Source organism: Globicephala melas, chromosome 2 (assembly GCF_963455315.2).
Source record: "Globicephala melas chromosome 2, mGloMel1.2, whole genome shotgun sequence".
Lineage (NCBI taxonomy): Eukaryota > Metazoa > Chordata > Mammalia > Artiodactyla > Delphinidae > Globicephala > Globicephala melas.
The window spans coordinates 150,115,714-150,136,601 of record NC_083315.2 but is presented as its reverse complement, the minus strand read 5'-3'; the positions used below and the strand labels follow the sequence as shown (position 1 = coordinate 150,136,601).

At 40.4% G+C, this 20,888-nt stretch overlaps 1 protein-coding gene across 2 annotated transcripts in view; it reads left to right on the top strand.

The window, feature by feature from the left end:
* The window catches only part of NEK9 (NIMA related kinase 9), a 36,659-nt gene that overhangs the window by 12,800 nt on the left and 2,971 nt on the right, over window positions 1–20,888 (top strand). Inside the window, exons 9-21 of one of the 2 annotated variants that reach the window (XM_030831786.2) lie at window positions 1,483–1,533; window positions 1,989–2,181; window positions 3,827–3,971; window positions 4,597–4,797; window positions 5,687–5,733; window positions 6,914–7,069; window positions 8,893–9,001; window positions 9,508–9,669; window positions 13,433–13,603; window positions 14,318–14,377; window positions 16,770–16,978; window positions 17,885–17,998; window positions 19,565–19,774. In XM_030831786.2, the coding sequence (XP_030687646.1) occupies window positions 1,483–1,533; window positions 1,989–2,181; window positions 3,827–3,971; window positions 4,597–4,797; window positions 5,687–5,733; window positions 6,914–7,069; window positions 8,893–9,001; window positions 9,508–9,669; window positions 13,433–13,603; window positions 14,318–14,377; window positions 16,770–16,978; window positions 17,885–17,998; window positions 19,565–19,774 (1,828 nt within the window). Of the gene's footprint in view, window positions 1–1,482; window positions 1,534–1,988; window positions 2,182–3,826; window positions 3,972–4,596; window positions 4,798–5,686; window positions 5,734–6,913; window positions 7,070–8,892; window positions 9,002–9,507; window positions 9,670–13,432; window positions 13,604–14,317; window positions 14,378–16,769; window positions 16,979–17,884; window positions 18,047–19,564; window positions 19,775–20,888 lie in introns of both variants that reach the window. The other variant, XM_030831785.2, reaches the window with a different exon arrangement.

The following is a 20,888-nucleotide window of genomic DNA, read 5'->3' as shown; positions in this document are numbered from 1 at the left end:
CAGTTCTTTGTTTTTGAATCTTCCCAATATTCAAACATGTACTGTGCTCTTTTTCAAGTGTTGCCCTTAGATGCATTAAGTGATACCTAATTCCATAATCTCTGCTGTTTAGTCAGTAACCTTTATTCTGTTGTATTAAATTAATCTTTTTCTGGTTCTCCAGTTGATCTCCAGCCAGTGTTTTAGTGCATAGAATTATGTATAATACTCCAGATGCAGCACTGTAAACTTCCATTTATGTTCTTTTCGTATTCAGGCAATATCACCCTTTAGGGCTGGTTAAGCATATTCTAATTCTTTATCTGGCTTATTTTCCAACAATATATTCACTGTTTAAATCTCTTATTTAAATGTTTCCATTGATAATGCAATTTTTATTGAGAGAGTTGGAGATTTACATGTAGTACTTTGTTAGAACTTTGTTCTTTGTTGGAAAAACAGAAGACAGAGCTTTCAAGATAAAGCACAGACACAGGGAATTGTGGAAGTATTCAGGAAGCACTAAGTCCTGTTTGGCTAGAGGTTCTAGACCTGGCGTTCTCAATAGCAACACCTCAGGAACTTTAAAGAAAATGCTGGTTCTTAAGCACCACCCCAGGTCTTCAGCTATAATTGATTTAGGCAGAATGAGAACCCTGAGTTAGCACATGGGAGTGGATACAGGGAAGGAAGGCTGGAAAGGTAGGCAGAGAATGTTGAATGCCAGATGAAGGAATCTGTGCTTTATTCAAGGAATAGTACGGAAGTGTTGGTTATTTATGAGAGGGCAGTTCATGTGGTGAGAGATGCGCCTTAGGAAGAGTTATTTAGCAGTAATAATATCAGTGTTAAATCAGTATAGGACTGATTAAAGTGGATTGAAACTGTGGTGAGACCAATTAGGTGCTACCACAGCCCAGTTGGGAAGTAAAGCTGCCCAGAACCAAGGTGGTGAGACTGGGAAGGAGACGTGAGTGAAAGGGCATTGTATAAGTAGAATCTATAAAACTTGAATATTGAAGAAAGGAAGACATCTGAATCCAAAATCACTGAAGTTTTAAACCTAGTTCACTGGAAGAATAGAGGGTGCCAGTTATAGAATTAGGAGAGTCAGAAAGAAAAGCTCTATTGGAGAAAGACAATGAGCTGAGCTTTAGAGATGTTGAGTTTAGGGAGTCAGTGGGCAGACTAAAGGAAGATGTCAGCAGGTTCCAAAAACGAGCATCAGAGGTTCTCAAGGTTCTCTGGTCCAGCCTGGAACATTCCTCAGAGACAGAAAGCAAATGGCCCCAGACTGCTGTCCCCCTTGTATTTAATGAATTGTCTAATGCTAGGCCTATAGAACTGTTTCAGTTGTATCGAAGTACTTTCTTAAAAGTATTGTAACATTGTGGGAGGCATATGGTTTATAGAAGATTAAGTCTGTGAAAGGTTTTAAAGAGACACTAGTGCAATATAGGAACCTATTATTTCTCTCATGTATCTTTGCTTTTCTTTTGGTAGAGAGATGGAGGAAAAAGTCACACTGCTTAATGCACCTACAAAGAGACCAAGGTAATGCTCAAGAGACTCTTGAAAAGTAATATATCTTAAATTACCACCAGGGGGTCTTTCTTTCTTGGGTCTGGACATTGTTTGATCCCAGTAAGAAGCCTTTGGCATCCTTTCAGAAGCCAACATCTGCTTAAATGTCAAATAGTCATTTCAGAGAAAAGGAAAGCTATAATTTTACCGTCATGCTAAAGTGGACATCATTATCATGATGAATGTTGAAAAGTTGAAAAGTGTAGGTGTTATGGATCAGACTGCTATCTGATGTGGCTGAGCTGTGATGAAGCCTTAAGGCAGGAATTGCAAAGCCTGCTATGTTAGAGGGTTGAAATAAGTTGTCGAGAAAGAACATACTTTCTCATACCATAATTGGCAGTTCTCAGGGAAAAGACTGGAAGCATTTTTCTTTGATATAATTTTTATGTTAAATGTTCCTTTGTTCTGGGGGTTGTCGTCAGGTCAAGCACTGTGACTGAAGCACCCATTGCTGTGGTAACATCTCGAACCAGTGAAGTCTATGTTTGGGGTGGTGGGAAATCCACTCCCCAGAAACTGGATGTCATCAAGAGTGGCTGTAGTGCCCGGCAGGTGTGTGCAGGGAATACCCACTTTGCTGTGGTCACAGTGGAGAAGGAACTATACACCTGGGTGGTAAGTGAAAGCTACGTACTTTAGAACAGTGACGTGCGCCTCATTGTTTACTGGGCCCAGGCTGTCTAAGAATTTTGTTGGTTGAACATGTGCTGCAGAAGTGGCAGCATGGGATGATGGAATGTAAGCTCTTTTGAGAGTAGGGATTTTGTCTGTTTAGTTCACTGATGTATCCCCAATGCCTGGTACATGTTAGGTCGCTTATAAATGTTTTTTGAATGAATGAATAAAAGAGAGAGAAAGAAAGAGAGAAAGAATTAAAAGGCTTGGACTCAGGAGATTGCATTCTCATTTACCACTGGGTGATTTCAGAAGGTCACTTAATTACTCTGTTCTATTACCATGCATTTCAGAGCAACTCATACCTGTGAAATAGCTTTGTAAACAAATGAAGCAGTGTACCATGTCAGGAAAATTCTAAGACTTCCATCAGTGATTGAAGATGGAATATCTTGAGTAGAATTTTCCTTTTTTCCCCTCTAGATTCTATCCTCTCTCTCACCTCGAACAAACTGCCAATATTTGCTGTCTCTTTTCTTATCTCCCACTCATTCCTCATTCACCTGCAGTGCAGCTTCCATCCCTCCACTCAATTGAAACTACTCTTGACAAAATGACCTATAAATTGTGAAAATAAAACAGATAGGTACACTTGAGTCCTTGCTTGAGCTCCTGTAGTATTTGACATAGTTGGTCACTCCCTCCTTGAAGCCTGGTCTTCCCTTGGCTTCTGCAAGAGCATGTTCTCTTGACTTTGCTCCTGTCTCTTCTGCTGTGCCTTCTCAGGCTCACTTCAGGCCGCTTTTTCTTTACCTGACCTTGTCTTATCTTAGGTTCTCGGTTCTTCCCACTCTTCCTCCTTCCTGAGGGAGCTCATTTTTTCCAGTAGTTTCAGATAACTTCTCCATGAGGACAGGCTTTATCCCCAGTGTGTAACAGAGTAGACACTCAACTATTGATTGATAGAGAGAAAGAATGAGTGATTTGGCCTCTGTTATAGAGTTTTAACTTGCTGTTATTTCCTAAAATCCTCTCACTTAAAGAACTAGCTTCTGGGGGGCTGCCAGAGGTGGATTGAAATGAGTGCCTTAAAAAACATTTGTGTAAGGACTTACAGTTGAGTTATTGGATGGGAAGAATTACTTAAATCTTTAGAACTGTTGAAAAGTCATGTAGGACTATTCTCAGTGCTTTATAGCAGCGTCTTTGATGTTACCAGATTCCTTATGACGGTTACGTATTTCAGGGAAACTGTGACCAAAATTTGTAAAACTTTTATAAGGATTTCCAAGAGGCTGTACTCCTGTAAAAAAACAATCAAATTAGACTACGTAAAGAATTTTTTCATCATCACCCATAATTAGACAGTTCACCTTAGACTTGGAGAAGAAAGACAAAATTGAGAATGGGTCCTTTTAAGGCCCGATGGATATCAGTCTGGATACTTTAAAAATCTTTATCTGTTGGCAGGGGTTTTTTACTATCTACCATTAAAAGGTTTAATCCTCTTACCTTTTTTTTTTCCCGTTTCTATATTTCCAACTGATTTTTTTCCTACTGTTTTTCTTAATAAGTGATACTACAGATTAGATTAAAGATTTGGCGTGAAAAGTTTAAAACTTCACAAGACCTATTTATTTCACAGAACATGCAAGGGGGTACTAAACTCCATGGTCAGCTGGGCCATGGAGACAAAGCCTCCTACCGACAGCCAAAGCACGTGGAAAAGTTGCAAGGCAAAGCTATCCGTCAGGTGTCATGTGGCGACGATTTCACTGTCTGTGTAACAGGTAAGCCAGCAGCAGAAAGCACCCAGGTGCATTTAATGTGGGGTATTTTAGTTAATTCTATGCAGTTTTAGTTGGGATTTTACAACGAAAGACAGTATCCAAAGAACCAAAGACAGCGAGCAAATATTATACACATTAATAACAACATGCCCAACTTGCTATAGCATTAGAGTAGTGATGAGCAAGGAGAAGGCAGGTGGATAACAGAGAAGAGGTGGGATTAGGAGAAATATATCGTATGTCCCAGTTGTGGGGGGAGCAGAAATAACCTCACTACCTAGTCAGCTGTAGATAACGCTGAGTCAGGAATTAGGAGCTCAAATTTAGTTTGGGTCTTGCCATTACTCACTTTATGATGTGTAAAATAGAGATGGCCCGGTAAAATTTTAAGCCTCTTTAATATATCATCCCACCATTCTTTTTTTAACTGTTACTGTAACAGTACACATGACCCCCTAAATACCAACAACTCTAGGCTTGATAGACAGTCTGTCAGATTTCTCTGATATAATCATCCCATGTGAGCTCATTGGCTGAGGTCATCCTCATTCTAGCCCTGGCCAGCTTTCTGATGAGACAAAATAAGTCATTCCTTTGATGGGTTCTGCTTTCCTTCCTTTCACAGATGAAGGTCAGCTCTATGCGTTTGGATCTGACTATTATGGCTGCATGGGCATGGACAAGATTGCAGGCCCTGAACTATTAGAACCCATGCAGCTGGACTTCTTCCTGAACAATCCAGTGGAGCAGGTCTCCTGTGGAGATAATCATGTGGTGGTTTTGACACGAAGCAAAGAAGTCTACTCTTGGGGCTGTGGTGAATATGGTAGGTGTAGCCTTGACTCTGTCCACTTATTCCCAGGCGGACAGCCTGACCTCTTGCTTGTGTGCCTCTAAACACATCATGCAGCCTCTATTTGAGAAGTGTTAATTCAGTAAAAGAGAATCTTTTTATTTTATTTTTTTTGGCTGCGTTGGGTCTTTGTTGCTGCGCGCAGGCTTTTTCTAGTTGTGGCGAGCGGGGGCTACTCTTTGTTGCGGTGCGTGAGCTTCTGATTACAGTGGCTTCTCTTATTGCGGAACATGGGCTCTAGGTGTGTGGGCTTCAGTAGTTGTGGCACACAGGCTCAGTAGTTGTGGCTCGTGGCTCTAGAGTGCAGGCTCAGTAGTTGTGGCGCACGGGCTTAGTTGCTCCATGGCATGTGGGATCTTCCCAGACCAGGGCTCGAACCCATGTCCCCTGCATTGGCAGGCAGATTCTTAACCACTGTGCCACCAGGGAAGTCCAGTAAAAGAGAATCTTATAGACTATTTTCATTGGGAAGGAAGCACTCATTTTATTTTATTTTATTTTTTTAAGTTGAGGGGTACAGTAGATTTGATTTGATTTGATTTCTTTTTTATTTATTTATTTATTTGGTTGCACCGGGTCTTAGTTGCAGCAGGTGGGCTCCTTAGTTGCCACTTGCCGGCTCCTTAGCTGCAGCACGTGGGCTCCTTAGTTGTGGCTCGCGGGTTCCTTAGTTGCAGCTCGCCAGCTCCATAGTTGTAGCATGCGAACTCTAAGTTGCAGCATGCACATAGAATCTAGTTCCCTGACCAGGGATCCAACCCAGGCCCCCTGCATTGGGAGCGCGGAGTCTTATCCACTGCACCACCGGGGAAGTCCCTGGAAGCCCTCATTTTAATGATTTTCTTTCTTATGTGTGTCTCAGGAAGGCTGGGTTTGGATTCAGAAGAGGATTATTATACACCACAAAAGGTAAAATCAGAGGCAACTTCTTCCTAGAGCCTATCTAGGTCACACAGACTCCAGTAATATGTCCTCTTTACCTGACTCCTCATATCAAGGTGTTTATCCCTGAAATATTTCCTATCTGGGAGACTGACAATCAGGGATTCCTAATTTAGCACTATGTGGTCTTGTCATCTGACTAAATCATAAAAAGTTGCGAAAGAAGATGCAGCCACTATGGACACTCTGGAGTCACGTCTTGCTTGGGGATGAGCACTAAAATCAGAATGTATAGCGAAAAAGTCACATCAAGCTAAACACACCCTGGATGAGAAATATTGGAAAGCATTAGAGTATCCCTTAACCCAGCACAGCCATTTCCCTTCCCCTTTCCACAGTTGGATACCAAATGAAGTAGTTGTTTGTATTTAGGGGTCATATTGTATGAAATGTAATATCTAATTCCTCTCAGTACTGCAAGAGCTGGCACTGTGAGAGCTGGCATGGGAGCTGAAACAAGCAGAGAGAGCACGGTCACATGCACCCTAGGACACAGGCTCACCCACTGTTCACTATTAACAATGTTTATTTACATTTTAAAAATTAACATATATCTGTGGGACCATTCTCAATCAATAGGATTCACAGTTATTCCTCTTCTTCTGAAAAGACTATAGGAGAAGGTTTGAGGTTTGAGTTTTCAGGTTTCACAGACATCCATCATGTCCCCCCACCATTCTTCAGCCCTGTCTAGTTAGCTGCAGAGGGATGTGAGCCTTCAGAAGTCTTGGCTGCTGCCTCAATCCTTGGTCACCTCACTTATTATATGACCTGACTGGCACGCCACAGGGCTACTGAGTTTCTTCTATAACTATCATGGGATCTCTGCATCTCAGAGGACTAAATCAGTAATAGATCGAAGCTTCTCTTTTCCCAGTGTTTTCTGAGAAGTCTTCCTAAGTAGGACTTATTGCTAAAACTTTTAGCTGACCTGGAATTGCCTTCTTTTACTTTATTATAAAACTTGAGCTCCTTGTTGAAAACAGTAACCTCTAAGCTTCTGGGCAAATATGAAGAAAACAGAGCAACCTTTATTTCCCTGTAGTCATTCTGCTAAATGCAGAGCATCATTTTTGAAAGAATTTGAGGGTTTTTCCCTAATACAAGTTATGTTTGGGAGATTTTCTGATTTTTTTTTTTCTTGCAGGTGGATGTTCCCAAGGCCTTGATTATTGTTGCAGTTCAATGTGGCTGTGATGGGACATTTCTGCTGACCCAGTCAGGCAAAGTGCTGGCCTGTGGACTCAATGAGTTCAACAAACTGGGTCTGAATCAGTGCATGTCTGGAATCATCAATCATGAAGTGAGTACCCCGTTTGGTATCCTAAGTACATCATCAGAACTTCTCTAGGTTGGAATTTCTTTGGAAATGCTATTATTGGTTTGTGACTGTGGAATTTGACTTAAGAATAAAGTGACAATCTCACAGACATTATGTCCAGTAAAGTAGCCAGCCACAAAAGTGTACATACTATATGATGCCCATTATATGAAGTTTAAGAACAGGCAAAATTAACTTATGATGGCAAAAGTCAAAACAGTGGTTGCTTCTGGGAAGAGGGGCATAGGTGTTAACAGAAAGAGTAGGAGGGATCCTAGGGTGATGGAAATGGTCCATATCTTGATCGGGATGGTAGTTTTACATTTATATACCTTTAGAAAAATGTATCAAGCTGTACAATATTGTATAGTATGTTATACCTCAATAAATAAATTGATTACAAACAATCAGTGATGGAATTCAAATTCTACCTTATCACTGAAGTAGATACAAGAAAATTAACATTATGAAAAGAAACATTTTTCCATGTATCACCTCTCTAGGGAGTTTTTATGATTACTCTCAAATCACTGATCCTATACAGGCTTATTAAATGTAATTACCATTCCCCTCCTTCAAGAATGTCATAAATTTGCCACTGATATTAAGTACTAGTCCCCTGTTTGTGTTAGTATGATGAGTTTTTGTCATTTTCTAAAGAGTCATATTGAGACAAGTTTGCTGTCTCAATGGAAAAGGTAAGAATTAATTTTTAAGGGCTTCCCTGGTGGCGCAGTGGTTGAGAGTCCGCCTGCCGATGCAGGGGACACGGGTTCATGCCCCAGTCTGGGAAGATCCCACATGCCGCGGAGCAGCTGGGCCTGTGAGCCATGGCCGCTGAGCCTGCGCATCCGGAGCCTGTGCTCTGCAACGGGAGAGGCCACAACAGTGAGAGGCCCGCGAACCACGCCCCCCCCCCCAAAAAAAAAGAATTAATTTTTAAGCAATCTCTAAAGTAGTGATTGTGAAATGGGAGAGTGCAAATTTGGAGCAGGTCTGGGGAGGGTGTCCATGTACTTTGAAAAGGCATATTCAGAATTACCATTACTTGATTTGGGTTTTGTTACAACATTGTGTTTGTTGTGAAATTTTAAACTTACATGGGAAGATTTATTTTTATGCTAATCTAAAGGGGAAAAAACAAAACAAAACAAGGGCTTCCCTGGTGGCGCAGTGGTTGAGAGTCTGCCTGCCAATGCAGGGGACACGGGTTCGTGCCCTGGTCCAGGAAGATCCCACATGCTGTGGAGCGGCTGGGTCCGTGAGCCATGGCCATTGAGCCTGTGCATCCGGAACCTTTGCTCCGCAATGGGAGAGGCCACAACAGTGAGAGGCCCACGTACCGCAAAAAAAAACAAAAAAAAAAAGGAACGTGGTTTTTAACAAGTTGAGAATATTGTAGGTAAAATTAGATCACAGTAAACTGATGGGCTGGACAGAGTCTTCAGGATTTTAATTCCTTCCCCTGCTTTTGTTAGGTATGTAGAGTGTATAACCAAGACAAAAATCAATGATTCTATCCTTATATAGATGCCTTCTGGGATGGAGAGTTCATGTTGTGCATACCCTAATTTAGGAATCTTAAAACTTTTGTGGTCAGAAAGTCCTGTCTCATACTAAATTCTCTGATTACATATTGAGCTTATTTCTTCTTTTATTCTATTGGAGATGAAAAGCTACCTGGCACCTTCTTAATAACATGATTCGCTTGAAAGGCCTTTGGATCACCACGACAACATTTTCAGCCTGTTTCCCCTCCATTTTTTACTTCATGAGTCTTTGCTTTGTGTTCTACCTTGTTTCAGGCATACCACGAAGTCCCCTACACAACCTCCTTTACCTTGGCCAAACAGTTGTCCTTTTATAAGATCCGTACAATTGCCCCAGGCAAGACTCACACTGCTGCTATTGATGGTGAGTTGATGTACGACTGTGTACACAGGCCTTAGTATTTCAGGCTCTTTTATTCTATCAAGTAGTAGTGCTTCTTAACTATATGTACACATTCTCCTGATTTCCCCCATCATCCAGTATTATCTCATTAACAAATTGGGCGTTCAAATAAATGTTTTGTTGGTAATCATTATAAGTATATAATCAATACGTTCCTTAATGAGAATACCACACCTATAATTTCTGGCAACTGCTATTGTATTTAGCACCATCTATAAGTTTTCTAAGTTAAATAGTACCCATTTTCCACATTTAAAATAAAATATATAATATTGAATCGCTTCCTGGGTCTAATTGGTCATAGTTCTAGATGCCCTAGCTGCCCTAGGTCCAGGATTGTGTAGCTAGCTTTATATTTGTATACTCTAACAACCAGAAGCTAGTCTATGGGACTCTGCATTGTCTGCATTTTCCCTCTGTTTCATGACCCATTTGTACCTGGTTATTTATTTTTGCTTCTGTCTCAGAGCGAGGCCGGCTGCTGACCTTTGGCTGCAACAAGTGTGGACAGCTGGGTGTTGGAAATTATAAGAAGCGTCTAGGAATCAACCTGTTGGGGGGCCCCCTAGGTGGAAAGCAAGTGATCAGAGTCTCCTGCGGTGATGAGTTTACCATTGCTGCCACTGATGGTGAGTCTGTACATGTTATTTCAGGCTTTCTGGATAGATGGCTATATTTTAATTTTTGCTTGCAAAAGAGGTGGACTGGTTATTTGTGTAGCTGGATCATATGTTTACTTTTTTATCTGTGTTAAATTGGTGGCCAGTTTTTATGCCTATGGAGCTTCATTAACTTTTCATGTGTCCAACATAGTGATTGCTGTAAAAAGGTCAGATTTCTAGAAAATGGCAAGTTAGTACTCTTAAATCCCTACTTTTTTTACTTTAACTTTTTTGGTACAATGTTTTAAGAATTATTAAATATTTATATATATATACCTTGCCCAGTACCATGTTGGTTCCAATAAATGTTGGTGGCTAGAGAGGAGAACAACATAGTTTAACCCTGTTCCTTGGTTGGGGTCAGCTGCACTGCAGTGATGTCTTTAGGGACTGCTAAGGCTTGAAGGGCTGTATACCATGTGTTTCTCAACTTTCCGAATTGGTCTAATGGAGTTTTCTTCTCTCTTTCCTCTCAGCTATTTCTTCTCCTCAGCATCCTGCTCCTATCACTTCTCTTCTTTATTGCAGCTTCTGCTAGCCTTCACTCCCTTTCCTCTTTCTTGTGCTTTCTTTTTTTCTTTTTTCTCTCTTCCTGTAACACCTTCTAAACTCTCTTGATTTGTGTAGCCACTTCTTTCTTGTGACTAGTGAACAACAAAAAAACATATTTCATCTTCTTATCTTTTGACTCATTTTGGCTTTTTTTGTTATTGCTCATGCTCTGGGACGTCTTTGTTTTCTTTCAGTCTGTGTCTGTTACTTACACAAGAGAGGTCCAGCAATAGTGTCAGATAAGTGATCTCTTACCATATTTAATTAAGTGAACCAGCCTTCAGAGTAGCACATTAACCTTCCCTGCTTGTCCCAGAACAAGTGGTTTTAGGGAACAGACTGGTTAGTTCAGGCTAGATAAATGGAAATGGTACCTAGAAAGACAGAATCAGGATGTCACTGAGGATTAAAAATAGTATAGCAAGTTCAGTAGCACTTTCTGACAGGTCCTCAGAGAGGTAATGTTTCTTCAGTATCTGTGTACTTCTCAAGTTAAACTTCAGAATGACGAGTATAGAATTAGACTCTGTGTCTGGGCATATTACCTGTTGATAAATGTTCCTCTACTCCTTTGAACTGTACTTGATCACCTCATTCACATAGCAGACATAAACTGAGTGCCTACTATGCTCCAGGTCCTCCTTTAGGCTCTGGGACTATAGAAGTGAGTCTCAGTAAAAATAGAACCATTGTATGATCCAGCAATTCTACTCCTGGGCATATATTCAAAGAAAAGGAAAACAGTAATTCGAAAAGATACATGCACCCCAGTATTCATAGCAGCACTATTTACAATAGCCAAGACATGGAAGCAACCTAAGTGTCCATCAACAGATGAATGGATAAAGAAGATGTGGTACATATATACAGTAAATGGGATATTACCCAGCCATTAAAAAGAATGAAATTCTGCCATTTGCAACAATGTGTATGGACTTAGAGGGTATTATGTTTAGTGAAATAAGTCAGAGGATGGCAAATACTCTATCTTATCACTTATATGTGGAATCTAAAAAATAAAACAAATGGATGAGAATGACAAAACAAAAACAGACTTACAGAGAGAATGAGAACAAACTAGTAGTTACCAGTGGGGAAGGAGAAGTGGGGAAGGGCAAGATAGGGATATGGGGTTAAAAGATACAAACTACTATGTATACCATAAATAAGCACCAAGAATATATTGAACAGCACAGGAAAATATAGCCATTATTTTATAATAACTTGAAATGGAATATAATCTATAAAAATATTGAATCACTATGTTGTATACCTAAACTAATATAATATTATAAATCAACTATACTTCAATTAAAAAAAAAAGTGACGGGGCTTCCCTGGTGGCGCAGTGGTTGAGAGTCCGCCTGCTGATGCAGGGGACACGGGTTCGTGCCCCAGTCTGGGAGGATCCCACATGCCGCGGAGCGGCTAGGCCCGTGAGCCATGGCCGCTGAGCCTGCGCGTCCGGAGCCTGTGCTCCGCAACAGGAGAGGCCACAGCAGTGAGAGGCCCGCGTACGGCAAAAAAAAAAAAAGTTTCAGAAAGTCCCTGTCCTCAGGGAACTCACAGTCTAGTAGGGTAGGGGAGACATACATATAGACAGATTAGTGCAGTCAGGTAGGTTCAGTGCCATGATTGTAGTATCCAAGTCTAAAGCCTGGAGTGTCCAGGGCACAATCCTCTCCCTTTTTTTTTTTTTTTTTTAATATTTATTTATTCATTTATTTGGTTGCACCAGGTCTTAGTTGTGGCAGGTGGGCTCCTTAGTTGCAGTTCCCGGGCTCCTTGGTTGCAGCATGTGAACTCTTAGTTGTGGCACGCATGTGGGATCTAGTTCCCTGACCAGGGATAAAACCCGGGCCCCCTGCATTCGGAGCGCAGAGTCTTATCCACTGTGCCACCAGGGAAGTCCCTCACCCTTTATTATCTAATTGAGCTTATTACCTTAAATCTTCCCTGTGCACTGATAGCTTTAATTACTGTACCTGACTTCTAGACTCACTGGTTCAACAGTCCCTTGATTTGGATGTCTAAAGATAAAGTGGCTTTATAGCCCGGTCTTCCCAGGTTGGTCCTGATTCATGCCTACTGTCCGGGCTTAATCATTAATAGCACCCCCTTTTCATTAAAAAATGCCCTGATTTGGATAAGAGGTAATGGGCATCTCAAACAAACTTACTGTATTCAAAATCAAATTTCCGATCTTCTTTTCAAACCTGTTCCTCCTGCAGCCTTCCTGTTTCAGAAAATGGCAGCTCTATCCTACACCCCACGTCCCATCCATTCACAAATTCTATAGATTATCCTCAGAATATATCCAACCACTTTTTACCATCTTCACTATTACAACTGATCTCCCTGCTTCCATCCTTGGGCCCCTGCAGTCAGTTCTCCTCATGGTAGCCTAGGGGATCCTTTTAAATACCTACTGTTCAGAATCTCTACTAGTTTCCTATCTCAAACAGTAAAAACCAAAGTCATTGGAATGGCCTGCATGACCCAGACTCCAGTCACCTCCTGACCTCTTCTATGGCCACCGTCCCCTCCTTTACTTTGCTCCAGCTGCAGAGGACTTCTGTGTTGTGTTTGTGATACATACTTTGCACTTTGCTATTCCCTCTGCCTGGAAAGCTCTTCCCCTAGATATCCACCTGGTTCTCTCCCACTTCAATCAGGTCTCTGCTCAAGTATCAACAAGTACTTCTCTGACTACCCTGTCTAAAGTAATGATACCCTACTATTATTGTTTATTTCCAGTTTTCTTTATTGTTTATCTTCCTTCTTAGCACTTAATGCTACCTGAAGTAATTTATTTATCAGTCTCTCCCCACTAGAATGTCAGTTCCACAAGGGCAGCAACTTTGTTTTGTTCTCTGCTCTCTTCCTAGCACCTCAAGCAGTGCCTGTCATGAAGTAGATGCCCAATAATTATTTGAATGAATGACCAAAAATGTTGAATGAGTGAATGAATGGATGGCAGTATGTAGGAGCGGTGGTCATTTTTACCTGGGTGGCATCAGGAGTCGTTTAGGCTTTATATAGGGGAATAAATAGCTTTCCCTTGTTTTGTACATGGTGGAAAATCTTTTTAGCTCTAGGGCATAAAGATGGGGAACCCAAAAGAGTTGGGAAGCCAGTGTTCTGTTCAATTGTCTGCTGTTTAATTTTTTTTGTCTAGATAATCACATTTTTGCCTGGGGCAATGGTGGCAATGGTCGCCTGGCAATGACCCCCACAGAGAGACCGCATGGCTCTGATATCTGCACTTCATGGCCTCGGCCTATCTTTGGATCTCTGCATCACGTCCCAGACTTATCTTGCCGAGGCTGGCACACCATTCTCATTGTTGGTAAGGGTTCCATATGTGTTGGTTAGGATGGCTTTGACAGAGGATAGACCCACACCTAAGTTACTAATGGTCACATTCTGGCAAACAGAAGTGTCCTGAAGAAAAGAAGCTACTCGTGTAAGTCTTAATAATTGTCAGTGATACCATATCTAGTGGTAGGAATAGAACATTGTTTGCTGTCTTATGATAACATAAGGGCTCTGACCCCCTCGCGGTAGAATTTACTTCTAGTAGTCCACTGATTAGTTTATCTGTGCTCATGCTTTTGTGAGAAACATACAGTACACCTTTAAAAAGAAACTAAATCATAACTGCCTCCTGCATAAAGATTCCTTTGTTATGAACAAATTATAAAGGTCTGTGTGAAGGTTTACAAGTTCATTCTTTAGGTCAGGGTTCACAACCTTGGCTGCGCGTTAGAATCCCTTGAGGAGTTTTTAGAAATCCCATTGTCCTGACCAATTAAATCAGAACCTCTGGGGTGGGACCTAGGCATTGCTACTTTCTAAAGCTTCCCAGGTGATTCCAAAGAATAGTTAAGGTGGAGAATTGCTACATAGTTGAATATAGAGTAGCTATTGGTGCTTGGCTTATAATATTTTTATCTGGTATGAGAGATAGCAGTTATCTCCTAGATTAACTCCCTATCCTAGGCTGTCACTTTTCCTGTCTCTGGCTGTAAACAATGCTTACCTACTGAATATTTTTCCTCAGAGAAAGTATTGAATTCTAAGACCATCCGTTCGAATAGCAGTGGTTTATCCATCGGAACTGGTAAGTAGCAGTATCTCAGGTACCAGTGGTTTTCTGAGGTGTGAGTCTTTGGGTTGAATTCCGTGCAGTCTCCCAAAAGAGGAAATAGGAAATATCTCTGGGAAATGAGGAATACAGTGATCAAGAGGGAAGGTCATAGTTTGGTAGATTTCACAATAAGTTATGACTTCTACATTGCGGTCAGAGGGAGAGTACATCTTTGCCACCACACATGTGGGAGTAATTACGTGGCTTGCCCAACATTGTATTGTGACTTACGTACTGTTCCTTTCCTTTCAATGCTAGGGGCTATGGGTTCTGTCTACCCTTTGCTTCCATAGTGTTCCCAGGGGTATTCCAGTCTATAGAAGTAGTCCTTCAGAATAAGCCCTTAGAATTAAAAGTTGGCTGAACTTTCAATGTAGTTGGGAAAATCAGCCCAAACCTCTCTAATACTTTTCCTTTGGCTGCTTTCTTCATGGTTCTCTTATTTGGGGCCATGCTAGGAAATTGAATCTGTGTTCCTTCTGGTTTTCCATTTGCTAGGGTACCTGTAGTCTTTGATGTCTCAGAACTGGATTCTGATGTTTTGTGCAATCAAAACAGATGAAGACCCAGAATGAAAACAGACTAATCCTCCAAAAAGACAGTTGAAAATCTGATCTAGACTTGTTGAGCTCTAGTTTACACAAACACACATCATACCTTTTATTAGTTTCCTTTAGTAATCCATTGCTCAGCATCTGTTTGTGCATATTAATATCTGTCACAAATGATAAAATACCTTTTTGCTAAGCACAGCTGTTATATTACAGCTCTGTTTTACTAGAACAGTATTTAAAGGAAAAACTTAAGATTAAAAGCACATGTCCATTGTCTGGAAAATATAAACTCTGTAAGGGCAACGATTTTTGTCTTTTTTATTCAATAATTTTATCCACATTGCCTAGAAGAATGCCTGGCAAATGGTAAATGCTCAGTAAATATTTGTTGGTTGACTATGTTATAACCATCCAATGGAATATTATATGTGTTAAAATGAACAACATCTACAAATATTTCCATAATGTGAAATGTAAAAAGCAAGTTGCAGCAGACTACATGCCTTTTTATAAAGTTCAAAAACAAGCAAAATAAATAATATATTGCTTAAGGATACCTAAGTATGTGATAAAGTTTTTTTTTTTTGCAAGAAGAAATGAAAAATACAAAATTAATCAGAGTAGTTATATATAGGTAGGAGGCCAGAGAAGGAAGGAATTCACAAGGCAGATGGAGCAAAACAGGTATTATTCTTGTTCAGCCCTGTCCCATAGCTCTTTCTGCGATAATGGAAATGTTCTATGTCTGTGCTGTCCAGTGTAATAGCCACCAGCCACATGTGGCTGTTGAGCAGTTGAAAGTGGCTCTTGCGACTGAGGAATTGAATTTTTCATTCTGTTTAAATTTAAATAACCATATTTGGCTAATGGCTACCGTATTGGAAACTAATTGTACTTTCATGTAGTAGATGCATGTATGGTTATTTTGTTAGGCATCAAAACTTACACATATGTTAAAAATAGTCTTAATGTGTATGTCAAATGTAACATAATTTTTAAAAGCCATTTAAAACAAAAAAGCAAGCTTAAGAGGTTATTTTGGCGTCTACAGTTCTGCTGCTTTGGTAGGATCACAGTGTGGCATAGTCAGTCCTCAAGCCAGGTTAGCTGATGAGCGTAAATAAGCTTTTACATTTAACTTTAGAATATACCATGCAATTTTTTTTTTCTTTTAGCTTTGGCAAATTACTTTCTTAGTTATATTTTTCTTTGGCTCATATTAAAGCTCAGTGTCATTTCCTGACTGTACATCAGCTCATCTTCATTAAATGTAACTTGGAATATGCTGCATGATATTTAAAGAACCAGCCATCATATTTTTTAAATTCTTACGAATAGTCATTAAAGAATTTAATGAATTTAATGGTTGAGGACTTCTCCATTCAGGTGTTTCCCCAGAAAGGGAGTTAATGGTGAGTTTATCTGGCAACTTTAAGAGGTGTTTGGCTCAAATGTGAAAAAGCTTTGTATATAAGGTGAACCTCTATGAAGGATGCTGGAGTCTGGGTATATCTGTTAAGGCCTGGATGCTGTGGTTGGGGTGAGTATTGAGTAATGCGGTAGAACATTGATAATCTGCTGTGGACATAAGGATAAGCAAGTTTGGAAAGTAGAAGTGAATATTGCTATAAAGATACTGATACACAATACCTTGTATAAAAACTAAAAATTTAGTCCCAAGTATCTGATTTACACTGTTGCTGTTCTGCTTCACGCAACTCTAGGAACCTCTCCGGGGGTCGGTGGGGCTATCAGATGGTAAATCTTGCTGCATAGCAAAGCTTTCTATTTCTGTGCTGTGTATCTGTCAGTGGTTCAGAGCTCTAGCCCAGGAGGTGGCAGCGGTGGCGGTAGGGGAGAAGAGGAGGACAGTCAGCAGGAATCTGAAACTCCTGATCCAAGTGGAGGCTTCCGAGGAACAATGGAAGCAGACCGAGGAATGGAAGGTTTAGTCAGTCCCACGGAGGCCGTGAGGATCAGTAGTGGGGCCAGCAGCTCCTGTCCTGGCTGGCTTCGAAAGGTAATTCCTTTGGTAGAGGTACCTCTGTAGGGACTAGAAAGGATCTGTTTCCCATGTCCTATCCAAGCGTTTTGCAGCAGGCATCTAGGTTTCTCATTTCTACCTGAACCGAAATCACCAAATCTCTAATCCTTTTTCTTCCTGACAAGAAAAGGTATAAGATGTGCTCATACCTGTATTACTTAAATGAATGGAAATTAGTGCAGCCTTCCTTGAAGGCAGTTTTTGTAATGCATGCATGCAAAGGTTAAGCTTCTAGATTTTGTACTGTGGTTCGTAGAAGTAGAATATTGGGGCAATTGGAATGCCTTATGGTAGAGAAATGCTTAACAGTGGTTATCTATGAGTGATGGAATTACTGGTGATTTTTATCATCTCCCTTTGCCCATCTGTATTTTCACATTTTCTACAGTCAACATTTATAGTTAGAGAAATTTTAAATTTTGTACCCGCCCCCAACCAAAGAGAGAACGTGTAGATTTAAAGCTCCCTCTATAATAAGATTAAACTTGATAGCTACATAGGAATATGAATGGAGGAAGCAGCACACAGTTCTATCTAAAGCTTTAGGTCAGCCTTTAGCAACCTGGCAGTTGGCCTCACTGCCATTACCTTAGAGCTTCCCAACTTACTGAATAGCCTGTGTAGACTGAGTGTGTTAGAGAAACATGTCAGACACTCCAAAATGTTCTTGGATTTGAGTTTGAATTTGCTTCACTGTTCACTCCTCAGAGGAAGGAATGGCAGGATGTTGACAGGTAGGGCGAGCTATGTTGTAACCACAACTGTCCTGCTCCACTAGAGGGTGCTGATGTCACGACAGAGTGAAAGCTATAGCAAGAAGGGAATTTGGTCGAAAGTAAATGGCTCAAACAGAACTGATGAGATTCTTTCTTTTATACATAGGAGCTGGAAAATGCAGAATTCATCCCTATGCCTGACAGCCCATCCCCCCTAAGTGCAGCTTTTTCAGAATCTGAGAAAGATACTCTGCCCTACGAAGAGCTACAAGGACTCAAGGTGGGCTCTGAAGCTCCTTTGGAACACAAGCCCCCAGAAGGAGCCTGGGTAACTGAGCTTTTGCCTTTAAATCACAACTAGGTAAACAGTGGCTGTAAGCTCTGCCCACTTCTCCTGGCCTCACTGTCTTCCCCTCTAGCTTCATTGGTTTCCCAGCTGCCCAGCATCAACTCATACTGTCTGTTCAGTAGTGCTTAAAGCCTGTATGCAAGGCGAAACTGATTTCTGTGGAAAAGTATCTACCTTTTCACATTTCTGACAGGCCCCCATCTTTCTATACCAGATGATTGTCTTTCTTTTCTCTCTGCCTCAGAAGTACCAAAACTGAAATTCCAAAATTCAAATCCAACTTTTCATGACACTGCTAGGGTAGGTTGGAGGTTCTAAATGTAAGTAAGAAATAATACTTGTAGTCTACTGGGGGAGCAATGCATGTATACCTAATTTTGGTAGAAATCAAATTGTGGTAAATATCTCAATAAAACTGTAAACCAGGGATCATCAAACTTTTTCTAAAGGGCTACATAGTAATTATTTTAGGCTATGCGGACCATACAGTCTCTTGCAACCATTCAATACTGATATCATAACACAGAAGCAGCCAAAAATAATGCATAATGAATGGGCATGCTTATGTTCCAATAAAACTTTATTTATAAAAACAAGCAGTAGGCTGGATTTGGCCCATGGGCTATCATTTGTTGACCCTTCCTATAAACAAAGTACAGTAGAAGAAGGGAGGAAAATCCAGGCTAGGATAATTGAAAAGCTTCCCAGAAGAGGAAATAAAGCCTTTGAAACTTCAAGGTAAACATTTTAATTCCTCTGTCAGTTAGCTGTCTTGAATTGTTTTGGCGATCCTATTTACTGAACACCTCTTAAATCTCTTCTAAAGTGTGATCCACTACATTTCATGAATATTGACCCTTTGAATCATGGTACCCTCACTGTGATCAGAAAGACTTGTTCCATCTGGGAAGATCCCACATGCCGTGGAGCACATAGAGTAGAGTGCGCCACAACTACTGAGCTTGCGCTCTAGAGCCCACAAGCCACAACTGCTGAGCCTGTGTGCCACAACTACTGAAGCCCGCACGTCTAGAGCCCATGCTCCGCAACAAGAGAAACCACCGCAATGAGAAGCCCGCGCACCACAACGAAGGGTAGCCCCTGCTTGCCACAACTAGAGAAAGCTGGCGTGCAAAAAAAAAAAAAAGAAAAAAACTTGTTCCAAACCAAATTGTGCATTCTCTCACTTCAGCATTTTAAATAGGAAGATATCAATGACTTTAAAATTTTTCACAAAGTTCTCCAAAATAGATGATTATTCTTTTACCTTACCATAATGCAGACTGAGGCACTGAGAGTCCTCTTGCTCTGTTATGTTAGAGCCAGGTTCTATTGTAATCCCAGCAGTTTTCAGTTTCTCTTCCATTTACTTTGTGTATATGTGTTTTATATTGTTACTTTAAAAGTAAAATCTGGTAGCACTTAGAGGACATTTGGATTGGGGAGCTGTAGCATCCGGGCAGAACCTCCTATGACCCTTTTCTCCTGTCTCTCTAGCCACCTCGGCTGAATCCCACAGGAACATGCGCTGGGAAGGGAACACCCTTGACTCCTACCTGTGCATGCAGCACTCTGCAGGTGGAGGTTGAGAGATTGCAGGGTCTGGTGTTGAAGTGTCTGGCTGAACAACAGAAGTTACAGCAAGAAAACCTTCAGATTTTTACGCAGCTACAGAAGCTGAACAAGAAATTAGAAGGAGGGCAGCAGGTGAGAGCATTAAAAGGATAATTGAATTTCTAATTCTGTTTTGAAGAATCACAGAAACAAAACACCAGTGCCTGAAATAGGCTTACTTCTTTGCAAGTACTTACCTTTTGATGATGTAATGTTTGTAATTAATCCCAGATGCTTGGTCCTTCTTCAGGCACCTGGATTGAATCATTTCATCACCTAACTTCCATTGTATATTTGTTACCTTTGCTTTTTCTTCTACTTATTATGAAAAACTTTAAACATTACAGTTCAGTGGACACCCATACATCCACCATCTAGGTTCAACCGTTGTTAACATGTTGCTGTAATTATTTCAAATGTGTTTGTGTCTGTGTATGTTTAAAATATGTGTAGGTATTTATCTGTGTATTTGAAGTATGAGTGTGTGTATGTGCATGTATATTTTTTCCTTTTTCTTTTTTTGCTAAACCATTTTCAAGTAAATTATGAAAGTCATGACATAGCCTCCCTAAATACTTTATGACACATATCTAAAAATAAAGACGTCATTCTTCTGGAGAACCACAGTACTATTATCACACTTAACAAAAATAACACTAGTATTCTCGATTCTCATCTAGTACCCAGTTGATACTCAAATTTTCCCAGTTTTCCCATAAAAATGTCCTTTATAACTGTTTTTATTAGACCAGAAACCAGTCAAGAACCCCCTTTTACACTATTATGTTTCTCATTTCTTTTAATCTAGAACAATTCCATCACCACTTCTACCCCCCTTTTTTTTTAACATTTTTAAATTGTTTTATTCAGTGATCCATACTTCCCTCACTGATTTGAAAGATCACATTTAATATATTGTAAATATCCAAATACACACGGGTTCATTTTTAGGCTCTCTTTTCTGTTGCCTTGAGCTATTTAATTAGTCCTATTTAAAATACTAGAGTTTTGAATGTCTTGATTCCCAGTAAGGAAAGTCCTGTGCTCCTTTTTATTCTTTTCTGGGGTTACATTGGCTATTTTTGCACATTGCTTCTTCTGTATGAATCTTAGAATTCCTCAAAAGTGAAGTTTCTCAAAACTCCCTTTGGTATTTATATTGGAATTTATTAGATTTGCTTTGAATTATATCTTTATTTGAGTAGAG